General features: G+C 36.6%; 1 protein-coding gene across 8 annotated transcripts; it reads right to left on the bottom strand.

Annotated features, from left to right (window-relative positions):
- Positions 1–298: 298 nt before the first annotated feature.
- LOC131523932 (mucin-7-like) lies at positions 299–12,369 on the bottom strand. Of its 8 annotated transcripts, XM_058750584.1 has the most exons (8): positions 12,338–12,369; positions 11,320–11,363; positions 11,113–11,162; positions 10,756–10,987; positions 4,144–4,346; positions 3,566–3,737; positions 2,913–3,458; positions 299–709 (listed from the first exon to the last, which is right to left on the bottom strand). In XM_058750584.1, exons 5-8 carry the CDS (start codon positions 4,342–4,344, stop codon positions 528–530), a joined length of 1,101 nt encoding a protein of 366 aa, XP_058606567.1. In that variant the 5' UTR covers positions 4,345–4,346; positions 10,756–10,987; positions 11,113–11,162; positions 11,320–11,363; positions 12,338–12,369; the 3' UTR covers positions 299–527. The 8 variants fall into 8 exon arrangements, with proteins under 8 accessions (XP_058606567.1, XP_058606566.1, XP_058606572.1 ...); XM_058750583.1 differs by lacking the exon at positions 12,338–12,369 and having other exon boundaries at positions 11,113–11,455; XM_058750589.1 differs by lacking the exons at positions 10,756–10,987; positions 11,113–11,162; positions 12,338–12,369 and adding an exon at positions 5,330–5,397 and having other exon boundaries at positions 4,294–4,346; positions 11,320–11,455.
- Positions 12,370–13,918: the final 1,549 nt, after the last annotated feature.

The following is a 13,918-nucleotide window of genomic DNA, read 5'->3' as shown; positions in this document are numbered from 1 at the left end:
GGTTATTAAAGACAATATTGGATGATTAGACCTAAAATGCAAAATGTTTGCCTTCTCTCTCTTCACCGTTTCCACATCTCAAACCTCAATTACAGAAAATATTACCCTTTTTAGACATTTTAGTAAAGAGTAAAGAAAATACTATACAAAACTTGGTAGCAGTTGCCAAGTGGTTATCAGCCTTTCTTTTCCAAAACAAATAAGACCAGTCTAACTTTTCATAACTGAATATTAAAATATAATAAAAACACTTTCTCATTGGATCACTTTCTCATTTTTCTCTCAAAAAAATGAGTTGTCACCTACAGGTGAGAAGTTTGCATCAATGCAATACTAAAATTGCACTGCAAAAATCTTTAAAAATAATATCTTTGGGCATGCCATTATAACAAACAGCGTGTTTGTAGCAGGCCCTCTCCATGCTACCCTACCTGGCTGTTACGCAGTTCATGACAAATGCAAAAGGTGTTTAAAATGACAACTTTTTAAAAAAAATACTAAAAGAGTGTATGCACTGTGCAAAAACTTTAATGAAGAACAGCAAGCAAAACAACAACAACAACACACTCAGAACTGAAGTGTGCTTGACGAGTCCAGGTGTTCAGGGTGAGGAGACTGTCATGGTGAAAGATGGCTGGGATTTGGAGACACTGGCAAAAAATGCTGGAACTCGCTGGCAGGCTCCCATGTGTCATCCCAAGTTTTGCCACTGTAAGTATCATAAGCGAAACATATCATTAGAACACAGAACAAAAATAAAGATCATTGTTGGGTTTAATTTAGAGAGTTCACTGACATTTATTAAAAAACATTATTGGATTGGCTGGAAAGGGGCTATGACTTGCAGAATAAGTTGCAGAATACTGAACAAGTTTAAAAATTTCAGCATGTTTTCATGTTGCATTCCAAGCAGATCTGTCAGTTCTACAGACTCGGGGATAAAGATAGTGTCTGCATCTTGCTCCCACTGCCATACATTATTGTTCTCCCCTTCTTCATATTTAATACTGCTCTTCTCTTTCTCATTGCCCTAATCTTCCTCATGCATTTTACCACTAATGTCACTGTTCTATAGTCTTCATTGCAAGACACTACTGGAAACAATTATTGGTCCAAAACCTCAAAAAATAAGATGCAAGTTTATTAATTTGTGTCTTGATGGATGTATTGTTACATCATCTAGTACAATTGAGACCACAGATCTCGTTTGACTGAAATCGGTCCATTGAAAATCACATGTAGAACAGCATTTTCCATCTTAGAAATATTGCTTTTTTTAATGTTTCAGATGCTTAAAAATTATTTTATGCCTTCATGATTCACTACTAATGCATTATTGGGTAAATGTCCTGCTCAATAAATAAGCTTCAGCTAGTTGTGTATGTAGTATTTGAGTACTTAATTAAAACCAAAAATATGGTCACATCAGCCCCATTTTATTGTCAATACACTGGCTGCCTGTCAACTATTTTTAAAATTGTATTAATTACTTAGAAAGCACTGAATTGTCCAGCTCCCATAATCCATTGTGTCCACTTCAATCACAAAATTTTGGGCTCTAACTAATAACTAGATATCTAAATCCACACAAGGAGGCAGATCGTTCTCCTTTTTCTATCAAAAATAATGGTATATTCTTTCAAGAATTTGAAATTCAGTCACACTCTCTGAGTTTCAGTCCAGACTACTGACCATCGCCCTTTCTCTTGCCACAGACATCAATAACAGAAACTTCTATGCTGCTTGCCTACACACACACACACACACACACACACACAGTAATTATTATTTGAGCTGTTTAAGTAATTACTGGATAGGGCATAACATATTGTTTTATTATCTTTAAAGGCCAGAATCAGTCACCAAGACAAGCAAGTAGCCTAATAAAAGACATTTTACCTCATTTATTCTTTCTAGTCAAGAAAATCCCCAGTTATTTGATCAAACAGGAAGATCTTCTGTCTACTACATTTTCGGCAACCTTAATGATCAAAAAACAAGGAAAGTTTATTAAGCAATGAGTGTCATGCTTTGTAGTTGAATCTCAAGTTAATAGTTGTCATTTCACTTGTGAGGTGATCTGTGGTCCTGTCCACTTTTGTCCAAGTGACTTTGTCCCTGCTTTTTGTGGATCAAGCTAAATGTACTGGGCTGGGTCTCCAAAAGCCCTAAAGGTGCAATAGGTGATTGTCTTCAGAAATATTTATTGTTATTCTGGTTGAAATTCTCTTCACATCCCGATAGCAATCATTAAGTTAAGTGGTCTAAATGTATTTAATATGTATTTATATAATCTGTGGGAGGCGTAGGCCCAAGAAATGTACGTCCAATCAAAACGCTCGTTCCAAGCGTTTCTATTGGCTTTCCTACCTGCCTGTCAACATGTATTTGCATACCTCTGCACACCCGGTTTGCGCAGACAGGAGATACGTCATCAGCGCGTTCACGTACGCTACGCAGACAGAGCGAGAATGGCAAGCAAACAACCTGACCTTCCTTCCTGGTATTGTAGTACTTTTACTATGAAGTTTTCTCACCAGTTAATGACATGTGATGTATTGTAGTAATGTTGTCTCTGATCGTCTGATCTGTGTACATTCATGTGTTCAGGGGGCATGGCTTTGGACAGCAATTTGCAGGGAGGGTGGTACGCTCGCTTTCAGTGCTATCAGGCTAAAGTTAGCATTTTCCAAGATCTCCTACTGCACCTTTAAGTCAGTGATTGACATTAACCTCAGCCCTTGGACTCTGTCAACTTAAACACAGCTAAATAACTAAAGCACAAAACACTGTGTATTGGCTATGGCTACCAATGACCTGATGACCCGAATAAATTTAATTTGCCTAAAATCAACTTTGTCTGAGAGCAAATTATATTAATTTTGTGTATTCCATGGCAAAACAAAACTTACCCTTTCTTTTCTTCTTCACACTTGGCCCCTCCTGACTCAAGGACTGGGAGATGGAAGAGGCAGCTGGTGGAGGACAAGACTGTGGAAGGGAGAGATCTGTGGGGATAAGAGATGGAGGAGAGACAGAGGTGGCAGAAGGTGCTGGTGAACAGATTGAGGTTTTTGTCCTTTCCTTCCTCTGTTGCAAAGACTTAGAGCATGGCAGTGGAGGTGGAGGTGGAGAAGACTGTGGAGGAAGAACAGCTGTAAAAGTAGTAGAAGATGGAGGAGAGAGAGAAGTTGGAGAGTGTGGGGAAGACAGAGAAACAAGGTTGAGTATAAATACAGCCTCGGACTCCTTTGTGAGATTCTCCGGCTGCTCCACAGTGAGGCTCTCCGGCAGGTCCTCGGTGAGGCTCTCCGGCTGCTCCACGGTGAGGCTCTCCGGCAGGTCCTCGGTGAGGCTCTCCGGCTCCAGAATGGAACCACTGTGCTGCTCCTGACTGGGGCTGTTGTACTGCTCTGCTGTGGGGATGTCACTGTCCAGCTGCTGTGCTGTGGAGGTTGCTTTAATACAAGTTTACATTCATTTTAAATCTGTATTATATTAACAAAGAAAAATACATTTATTTTAAATAATAATAATAATTTCTGAACACAAATCTTGCTCTTACCCTTAGTCAAGATAAATTCATAAGCCCTTCGCATCTTCTCCAAAACATTTCTTGTGACAGGAGTGGGGTGCAGATGGGTAATTATGTCTGCAACCCACTTATTTGAAGCCTTTTTATTTTGTTTTCCAATAAATAAAATAGGCTTGTAAACCACTGCCTCAAGTTTCCGCACCTGAAATGAACAAATGCAATTACTACACATTAGTTAAACCCACTGAATTATTAGATACATTAGTACTGTATAAAGCAATTTTATTTTAAGGTCATTTAATGGACTTTAAATTTAATCTTTTTTTTTTTTTTATACGATCAAAGTTCAATTTCAGATAAGGCCAGAGGTACTCTTTCAGTTTCTACCATTGCCAACATGACTGACTCATTATTTGACAGAGAACACAACTTATTGTTTCTCTTTAGCACAATTTGAAGACAAAGAGTCTTCCTTGTATGACATAAGACTAAGTTTATAAAGGCCACATCATACTGCTAACAGCAGTCTATGATATTTACTATGTGACAAACATGGGCTTTCAGTTACACTTCAAATAACACTTATGAAAAATTTGCAATTTACTTACTGCAATACGGGCAGAATCAATTATGCGCCCAACATTTCTGCTTTTCTTGACAGATTGCCCCCACTGGCTATCCAGTGACACCACTTTGTAATTTATTTTTTGTTTAGTGGACAGACTTCCAAAGCAGACATAACAACTTTTCCTGCTTGCCTGATTGGGAGTCTGGCAAGATGGGCAGGGCCGGAATTTGTGCCTCATCATAACTTGACAAGACATATAAAGAAGAAATATACACAAAAACAAAAAAAACAGGCAGTGTGTTAAAATAAAGTTTTTGTAGGACCTACTGAGAGAAACAGAAAGATGGACAGATAGAACAATGCAAATAGAAAAAGAGACAGAGCGAGCTACAGAGAAACAAGTACAGGTTAACAAGACAGACGTGGCTCTTAAAAGTGCCTTTGGTTTTTGTGTGTGTGTGTGTGTGTGGAGGGAGGTTAAAATAAAGGAGAATGTTGGAAGCTGGCAAATTTGAAGGACCTGATAAGACAGGAAAAAAAATATTGAACTCCTTACATTTTTACCAGTATTTTCTTCGTCAGTGTTGGCAGATTGGGCAGTTTTGAGTTGTACTACGTGGAATAAAATGGGCTTGGACAGGTGGCATTTTGATATTTCTGTTGTACTCTTTTATTTCTTTAAGGCAAATGACAGACATGGAAAATGAGAGAACGCTTAATTTGCTTTATTATGCCATTTGATGAGCAAATGTTATTGTTGTAGTTATGAATTAATTTGTATAGTTTATTATTGGTAAGATTTGTGTGTTTACTATATAATTTTGTGTGGATTTTGATCAATTACTGGAAAACACACCAATCTGGCAACACTGTTCTTCATCTGAACATTTATAAATGGCTATAGTGTTGTGATCGAGCTAACTTACTGTAATATGGGTAACTGAACACACATCATAATTACAAATCATACAATCTCCTATGATATTATCCTGCATGATTATATGTGAAAAAAATAAACAAGCTTGAATTTAATTAGCTAACTTAAGCTAGCCGACTAACGTTACACATTTGGTGCAGCACGTTATATTTTTATAATAACTGCATCACGAAACTGCTACCTTGCAATTCGTAAGGGTCTAAACACAACTTTTTGATCTGGTTATACAGTTTTTGTGCTATAAATTTAAGGAGTGTTCCCATCTGTATTAATTAACTGGTCTACTTACTGAGCGGGAAATCGCAGTGGACCTTGGGATCGCGCCTTACAATGACGTCAGCATCACTGATTGATTGACTTATTAATAAATAAATAAAAATAATAAATAATCAATCAATCAATCAATCAATCAAACAAACAAATACATAAATAAATAAATAGATAAATAAATAATAGGTTGACTGCATCGCATTGCGCTGATTAATCACTGATTAACCAAACATAATCACACCACATTAAATACGTTTATCATCATCAACAAGCCTCGACAAAAACACCAGGGCTGCGTCCGAAATCGCATACTACTTGTGTAGGTACTACATTTGAATTCGAACGTACTACTCGACCGTTAAAAAAGTACGTTCTATATAGTATGAATGAGGGTAGTATGAATGGAATTCGGACGTACTACATCCGCCATGTTGATGTTGTCACGTGTCATGCGTCTTCACAACAGCGCGAAAATTTAAAGAGCCCACTTCACTGCGCGAACATCGTTAATGGTTTAAATTTTTACCTCTTAAGGAACCATCTATTTAAAGAAAGCAGCGTAACAAGCTGATGTACTACATTGAGGTTAACGTAACTCCATCTGATCGGTAATGATTAGATATCTTATTACACCCAATTCACACAATCGTTTCATCTGTTTGTTTAACCCTCAACAAGTCAGTGGTTTATTTGGATGACATTAAACAAGTACAAGTTAACCACAATGAACATCAACAATGTTTTTCCCTGAGGTACTTTACACTTAAAGACAGCCGCGTCGCGGCTTTCCGCCATTTTTTGAATATGACGCCGCCTCTCCCGCAGCCTCATGGGATAGTAAAGTGTCCATCGTATGCCTACTACAGAATTCGGAAGGAAGTAGTAGGTCATCCGGGTACTTCTCGCCTACTATTTTTCGAATACTATGAATTCGGACATACTACTCGCCTCGCATACTGTTTTTCGCATACTATATAGTAGGGAAGTATGCGATTTCGGACGCACCCCAGCATTATGAGGAATACACTACTGCTGTTGCTCGCTGGAGCGTTGTTAAAGTCACCGCTGAACCTGTTTCACAGACGCACTTTGATATCAGGCAACGAGTGGTTTTTAAAATAAAAAATCAGTTAAATATGACCTGGGGGACGCCAATCGAATCGCCCTGCCATGACTAATTTATTGCAGCCTTTTCTTTTTTATTCCTATTTATCATAGTCTCGAGTCCCGTACACACTGCGGTCAGCTCCTGCAGGTCAAATGTCAACGCCGCCGGTTCCGGTCAGAAGTCTATGGGAATCCCTGCAAGTTAAAACATGACGACAAAGGAGTACCCAGTGAGTTAAAACATGACGACAAAGGGATCCTGACCAAGCTTCAATATGTGACGAGTTGGGAGTGAGAACGTGTTGTACTCAACGACTCCAGAGGAAGTAGTAGCTAATTGGCGGTAGCGCCGTCACCCGGATATTGTTGTGCAAAAAAATAAAAAAATAAAAAAACATTGCGAAAAAATTAAAATTATTAAAACATTGCGAACGAATTAAAATATTTTTTTTTTCCAACAGGACAACAGAAGAAACTCACTGGAACTTTAAAAAAAATTCGGAGCTTAATTTACTGTAACAAAACTGAGCAACATACTGTATTGCTGGTGACAAAAACACAGATTAAATGTAATTTGTAATTTGTAAATTACAGAATTCAATATCAAGTCCTTGACACATTACTTTTACACATTTTCACATTTTAGTAACAATATAGTTTAAATAAAAAGAACCAAAAAAAAAAAAAAGAAAAGAAAAGAAACTTAAAATAAAGGGCACCACAAACGTATGTTAAATTCATTTAGCAGAGATAGGCCTACAGATCTTTGGGCTTTTCAATTTTTTTTTTTAAACTTTAGACTCTAAATATATTGTAAAGGCTGCTTATAAATGCGATAGCCTATACTGTCGTTAATGACCCGCTGATCGCTGTCAGATTCTGTGATATGAATGTCCGCATTGCATTGTGGCTAATGGGCTTAGAATGAGCCCCGCTCGGCCCGTGTTCTGGCTTACTGTAATATTTCACCGGTAATAAGACCGAAATAATATTATTAAAATAAAGAAATGAATGAATGCAATGATAACATCTAAATAAATGTCGATAGATGTAGCGTTATAGTTTTAAAAATATCAATAAACAGTAAAGCAATCCAGCTTCGAAATAATAACCGAAAAAGACCGAAATAATAATTCATAATTAATATACAGCGCCGCCACTCCCACCACGCGCAGTGCGTAGGGCACCGACTTGCTGAGGGGGCACCAAAAATAGCCTAATGAAAAATCAATAATCATATAATTATAATGCCGATATTATTTCAGTATATATTATTAGGCACCTTTCAGGCATAACAAGAGTATTTAATTGCTCTAGAGATGGTGCCCCCAGTGCTCCGTTGGATTGCGCAATTTGCGCAGCACCTGACGAAGTTTGACTTTGACAGTAGGAGGTATATAAAAGACTGGCAAACTGTCTTTATGGTTAAAATCATAAAGGAATTATGGTTAGGGCACCAAAATGGCTAGCAGCAGCACTGCACATATAAACCGTGATAAGATCTCGTGAATAAATGTTGATTAACCCTCTGGTTGTGTTCGGGTCAAATTGACCCGAAGACGATTTTCTTTTTTCCGAAAATACTAGTTAACGTTATCGCATTGGACTCAAACTTACTGACTTTGTTCACATAGGGTATAAGTACTTCTCATAATTTTTTTTTTTAATTTTCGGATTTTTTTGTGGGTTTTATTTCACCTAGTAACACTTGTTGTGTTCCCGGTCAAAAATGACCGGACTCCAAACAACTGCTTATAAATCTGTGATTATGCTATATTATCACTAAATATTGGATTCATTCTTTTTATCAACTTGTTTTCTTTAATTTAGGACTGGTTTTGTGTTTCTATTTGCATCTGATTAATCGTAAGCCTCATTTATCTGAGAGTAGGTACCTCATTTTTTGAGTGAATTTTTTTTTTTTTATGAATAATTTTCACAATATTAAATGAAAAATTATAAAAATTTGCACTGTTTCTCACACTAGTGTGCTTTAATGATTAATCAGGAAGTTTGGTTTTAAAAGCTTTTATTTTGTACAAAATTGAAAAAAGTCACACTTGTCGTGTTCCCGGTCAAAAATGACCGGACTCCAAAAAATTGCTTATAAATTTGTAATTATGCTATATTATCACCAGATATTGGATTCATTCTTTTTGTCAACTTGTTTTCTTTCATTTAGGACTGGTTTTGTGTTTCTATTTGCTTCTGATTAATCGTAAGCCTAATTTATCTGAGAGTAGGTACCTCATTTTTTGAGTAAAAAAAACATTTTTTATGAATAATTTTCACAATATTAAATGAAAAATTATAAAAATTTGCACTGTTTCTCACACTAGTGTGCTTTAATGATTAATCAAGAAGTTTGGTTTTAAATGCTTTTATTTTGTACAAAATTGCAAAAGTCACACATGTCGTGTTCGGTCAAAATGACCGGACTCAAAAATTGCTTATAAATCTGTAATTATGCTATATTATCACCAAATATTGATTCAATCTTTTGTCAACTTGTTTTCTTTCATTTAGGACTGGTTTTGTGTTTCTATTTGCATCAGATTATTCGTAGGCCTCATTTATCCGAAAGTAGGCACCTCATTTTTTGGGTGAAAAAAGCATTTTTTATGAATAATTTTCACATTATGAGATAAAAAATTATGAAAATTTGCAAAGTGTGACTTTTTGCAATTTTGTACAAAATAAAAGCATTTAAAACCAAACTTCTTGATTAATCATTAAAGCACACTAGTGTGAGAAACCGTGCAAATTTTCATAATTTTTTATCTCATAATGTGAAAATTATTCATAAAAAATGCTTTTTTCACCCAAAAAAAAGGGGGAGGGGGCTACTTTCGGATAAATGAGGCCTACGAATAATCAGATGCAAATAGAAACACAAAACCAGTCCTAAATGAAAGAAAACAAGTTGACAAAAAGAATGAATCCAATATTTAGTGATAATATAGCATAATGACAGATTTATAAGCAATTGTTTGGAGTCCGGTCATTTTTGGACGGGAACACAACAAGAGTGACTGGAGTCCGAACACAACCAGAGGGTTAAACAGCTTCTCTGCTGCAGCCCGACTGGCAGAAAGAATCGTGCTGTTGCACGAAAGATGCATCCAATTGAAATGCATTAGTTTAAAAAACGTGCTGGACTTACAAAAATAACGAAATAAACGTGTCCCTGCCACGAATAAATAGATTAAATTACGTGACTAAATCACGAACTGCCGTGAGACCGGGTTGGTGTGCGAGTACAGCGTGCAAGTAACGAATTGAGTTCTGTTTCGTTTCTTCTTGTGGTTTTAAATAGATTGAACGTGTAAATTGACAAATTAATCTGCGAATCACATGCCGAACGGTGGGGTCTGGACCTGGTCCGTATATCACGGATCAACTGCGATCCGTTTAAGCCCTATGACAGATCAGAGCAATCTTTTATTTACTAATTTAACCATCGTCAAATTGCTACTCGATAGCAATCGCATACAACGAAAATAAAGAGTAATTAGAAAAATCATTTATGCACAATAAATAACAGAGCGTCATATCTATACACATTTTCCCCAGAACTTTCTCGCGACCCGGTAGGAATTCTTCCACGGCCCGGTAGTGGGTCGCGACCCGGTGGTTGGGGACCTCTGCTCTACACAATCTGACTTTGCTGCAGTTGGAACAAACTGCTGGTTTCGTCTGGCCAGAGGAGCCTGGTTTCTCCCAAGGTTTTTTTCTCCATTCTGTCACCGATGGAGTTTTGGTTCCTTGCCGCTGTTGCCTCTGGCTTGCTTTGTTGGGGACACTTCATTCCCAGCAATATTGCAGACTTGATTGCACAGATACTATTTAAACTGAACTGAGCTGGACAATGACATCATTGAATTCAATAATGAAATGCCTTTAACTGAAAATGTATTTAATCTTGTAATTTTACATTATTGACACACTATTTCCCTATTTTGATATTGTGAAGTTGCTTTGACACAATTTGTATTGTTAAAAGCGCTATAAAGGTGACTTGACTTTGCCAGTCTTAAAATTATAGCACAGCTTTCAATGACAAACTACAAGATCACCAATTTATGTTTTGTCAATGTACCTTTTCAAATCAAAGAAGGATGCAAATGACAAATGCTGTCTAGTATGGTCTTTAGTTCAGTTCATTTCAGTAACCTGAAATATTACAGCCATTTGTGGACCTTGAACCTCATATGTGGGTATATTTGAATTTACGCCCTGCTTAGACTCGACCACCATTTTTGCCATACTGTCCAGCCTTACAGCTACTTATAATAATCAATAAATGCATTTGTCTTTCAGCTTCACATTTTTACTCACTCTTCCAAACTGATTTGTTCTCTGGTCCAACATTGCCGTGAAGGCTTTCACGGACATTCCTGGAGTTGTTGTCTTCATAGCCTCAAAGGCTGGAACAGATCTAGGTGGAACAGTGTCTGTGCTTGCATGGTAGCAGGCCAGTAACCACTCCTTACAAAGTCAGTGACTTCTGGAGCCCATTGCTTATTACCATGTTTGCATGTTAGCACCGGAATGTGAAGATTGTAAGGGCCTGAGACCACATGAAAGATATATGAATAACAAGGAACTAAAGTAATGTGTTACAATTTTTTTTTTTTTTTTTTTTTTTTACGCAGTCCTACAATTTATGCAAACCAGTATGATGGATCTACCCACAGAGATTGCAATATCACCAGTATCACAGGAGCAAATCATTTGAGGAAAGGCTGTTGGCAGCAAACAATTTACAAGAGCAAAGGACAATCAGGATGACATTAAAGACTGTTTGGATTGTGAGCAAGTACTTGGAAAATATAATGCATAATTTAATAATGTTGTTAAGGCAAAAAAATTAAAATCGTTTGAAAAAAGAGAGACACCAACCTTGTTCACAGATAATGTACTTGTCATCATGGAGTTTCAGACAACTGTTGGAGGAATGTATTTGTAAAAGCCATTCATGGTGGTTTGCCTATTGTGCAGAGTGTGGTGTTTTTGTACCAATTGATCACACTCTGCACAAAACCACTCTGAGGGCAAACATTCCCCACAAGGGAAAATGGCTTCTCTCACATGACAGTGATTACAAGTCATCTGGACAATGTTCTCAGCTGACAACAATTTGGCAAGGTTTTGTGGCCTCGCCTGTTGCCAACACTGTTGGACCTCTTTCTGTCTTTGACACCAACTGGACAGTGGTGGCTGCTGAGCAAAATCTTGCCCATCAATGCTCTCAAGATTCTGTGTAGGTGCTGGCTGTCAGTAGTGTCGCCCACTTAACTGTGAAACTGAACAACCACCACGTGATTTTGCTGAGAAACACTGATACTGTTGTCTAAAATTTTCCTACTTCTGTCATGTGGACAGAGCTTGATGGACCAAATTGTGGTAACTTTAATATTTGAGGTAAGTTAGGGGACTGAGGAAAAAAAGCATTTGGGAAGCGATATCGTTAGCTGGCTAGTTCCTAAACAAAGCAAAAGTGGAGGTACAATGACACTTCCTTTTTACTTAACTCCTTGTTTTCATATGAAGCATACCTTACTATTTTTTTGTAAGGTATGCTTGTTTTTAAACTGTGTTTTTAAAGTTTTTCTACTTTTCTACATGGAGAAGTACCAGCTGTTTGGAAGAACAAAATAACAAACCATATTAGAACAATTCTTTCAAACTCTTTGCCAGATGTAGAAAAACAAACACTGAAAGCTTTGGCAAACTTGCAACATGGAAACTATCAAACCTAAATGTATTTGGCATAATAATGTAATTTACATTATTAATGTGCAAGAATATAGAATATTAAGTATCAACAGCACTATAAAACCAGCACCTAGTTCAAAATCACACATCATCACTCTTTATTAAAAGTATTTGAAATTAATTTTATAAGATGGACACTAACCAGCAGTCTTTAAAGCTTTTTTCCTCCATTTGCTGGTGGTCACATGCTGCCCATCACGGTCCCTCTTCCACCAGGTCACTTTAGATCGACCTATGACTTTTGTGTTTCTTTATGGACATAGCATGTAATAAAACATAGATGGTTGAAAAATAATCATTAACTAACTGGAGTTAATAAATGACACATTTGTGTATAACAAGAATGAAACTTGCCTGTATCTCTTCAACAAATGCATCCCCGAGCAGAAGAACAGCTTCTAGTTTGTTCTTATTTCCACTTGACATTGTACTAAAACAAAAAATAAAAGTGTCAGTTAGATCTGAGATCTGCCTGCAACTCAAACTTGCTGACTAATATAACTAAACGGAAAGTTTGGACCATATAAGATATATAAGGGTGAAGGGTGATTAAAACGTCAAATTTTCTGATATAGGGTAGTGGTGTCTGACTATTTGCCATGAAGGGGGCAGGAGAATGCAGATTTTCATTACGAACTCTGGTTGCAACAATAATGATATTTCTGTATTCATTTGTTTATTTTACCAAGGTTTCGTCACCTAACCTATTAGCTAACTACAGATTTTTTTTTTTTACATTTATATTTAGTCATTTAGCAGATGCTTTTATCCAAAGCGACTTACAAATGAGGACAATGGAAGCAATCAAAATCAACAAAAGACCAATGATACGCAAGTGCTATAACAAGTCTCAGTTAGTTTAACGTAGTACACATAGCAAGGTTTTTTTTTTTACTTATATAATAAATAAAAAGAAAACAGATAGAATAAAAAAAATAAAAATAGAGCAAGCTAGTGCTAGAGGCCTTTTGTAAGCTGTATTGGTTACTGCATAATATTAAACATGTTGCACCTGTTTTTCTGATGGAGACAAATTCTCTAGTCTAAATCGTGCTTAATTTTCCCTTACGAAAAATACACTATATATGATGACATTAGAAATCAAATATCCCAGGAATAGGAGCCTAATCAAACCCTACTGTATCATGCATCTGCAGGAGCGTAGCCATCACTTCAGAGGTGAGGGGGACAGAAATGTCAAATGTTATTTATTTGTTTATTTATATATATTTATATTTTAGGTCTAATTGACAGGTTTCATTTATTCATTTTCTTATCTCTTTTAATTGGCTAAGAAATCAAATACACTGCTTCACAATTACCAATAATTTGTTTTCTGTAATGTTTTTCCTATATTTTCCTAATGGCAATTTTATGATTTTTTCATATAGCCTACTACTCTTTCCCATTTTTAATCACAGAATAAGGCAGAAAATATATTTTACAGTTTCTATAGGCTATTGTAATAAATACAGTTAGCATTATGCATATACTTCGTTTATTACCTGCAGATGACTTGAAAAACACACATAAACCATATAGCAATCCTGCATGTATTGTCTTCAAGTTCAGTTTAGCTTCATGCCTTTGTCCATATTAAGAATTTCCTGGTACTTCATACTTCTATGAGTCCGTTTTGGACTTTCTGTGCGAGAGCCCCCTCCGGCTGCGGGTATTAATGAAACATACACTGCACCCCTGATTTTGCCCTTACTTACTTCTT

Source organism: Onychostoma macrolepis, chromosome 18 (assembly GCF_012432095.1).
Source record: "Onychostoma macrolepis isolate SWU-2019 chromosome 18, ASM1243209v1, whole genome shotgun sequence".
NCBI classification, from domain to species: domain Eukaryota; kingdom Metazoa; phylum Chordata; class Actinopteri; order Cypriniformes; family Cyprinidae; genus Onychostoma; species Onychostoma macrolepis.
This window is presented reverse-complemented; position numbering and strand designations above follow the sequence as displayed.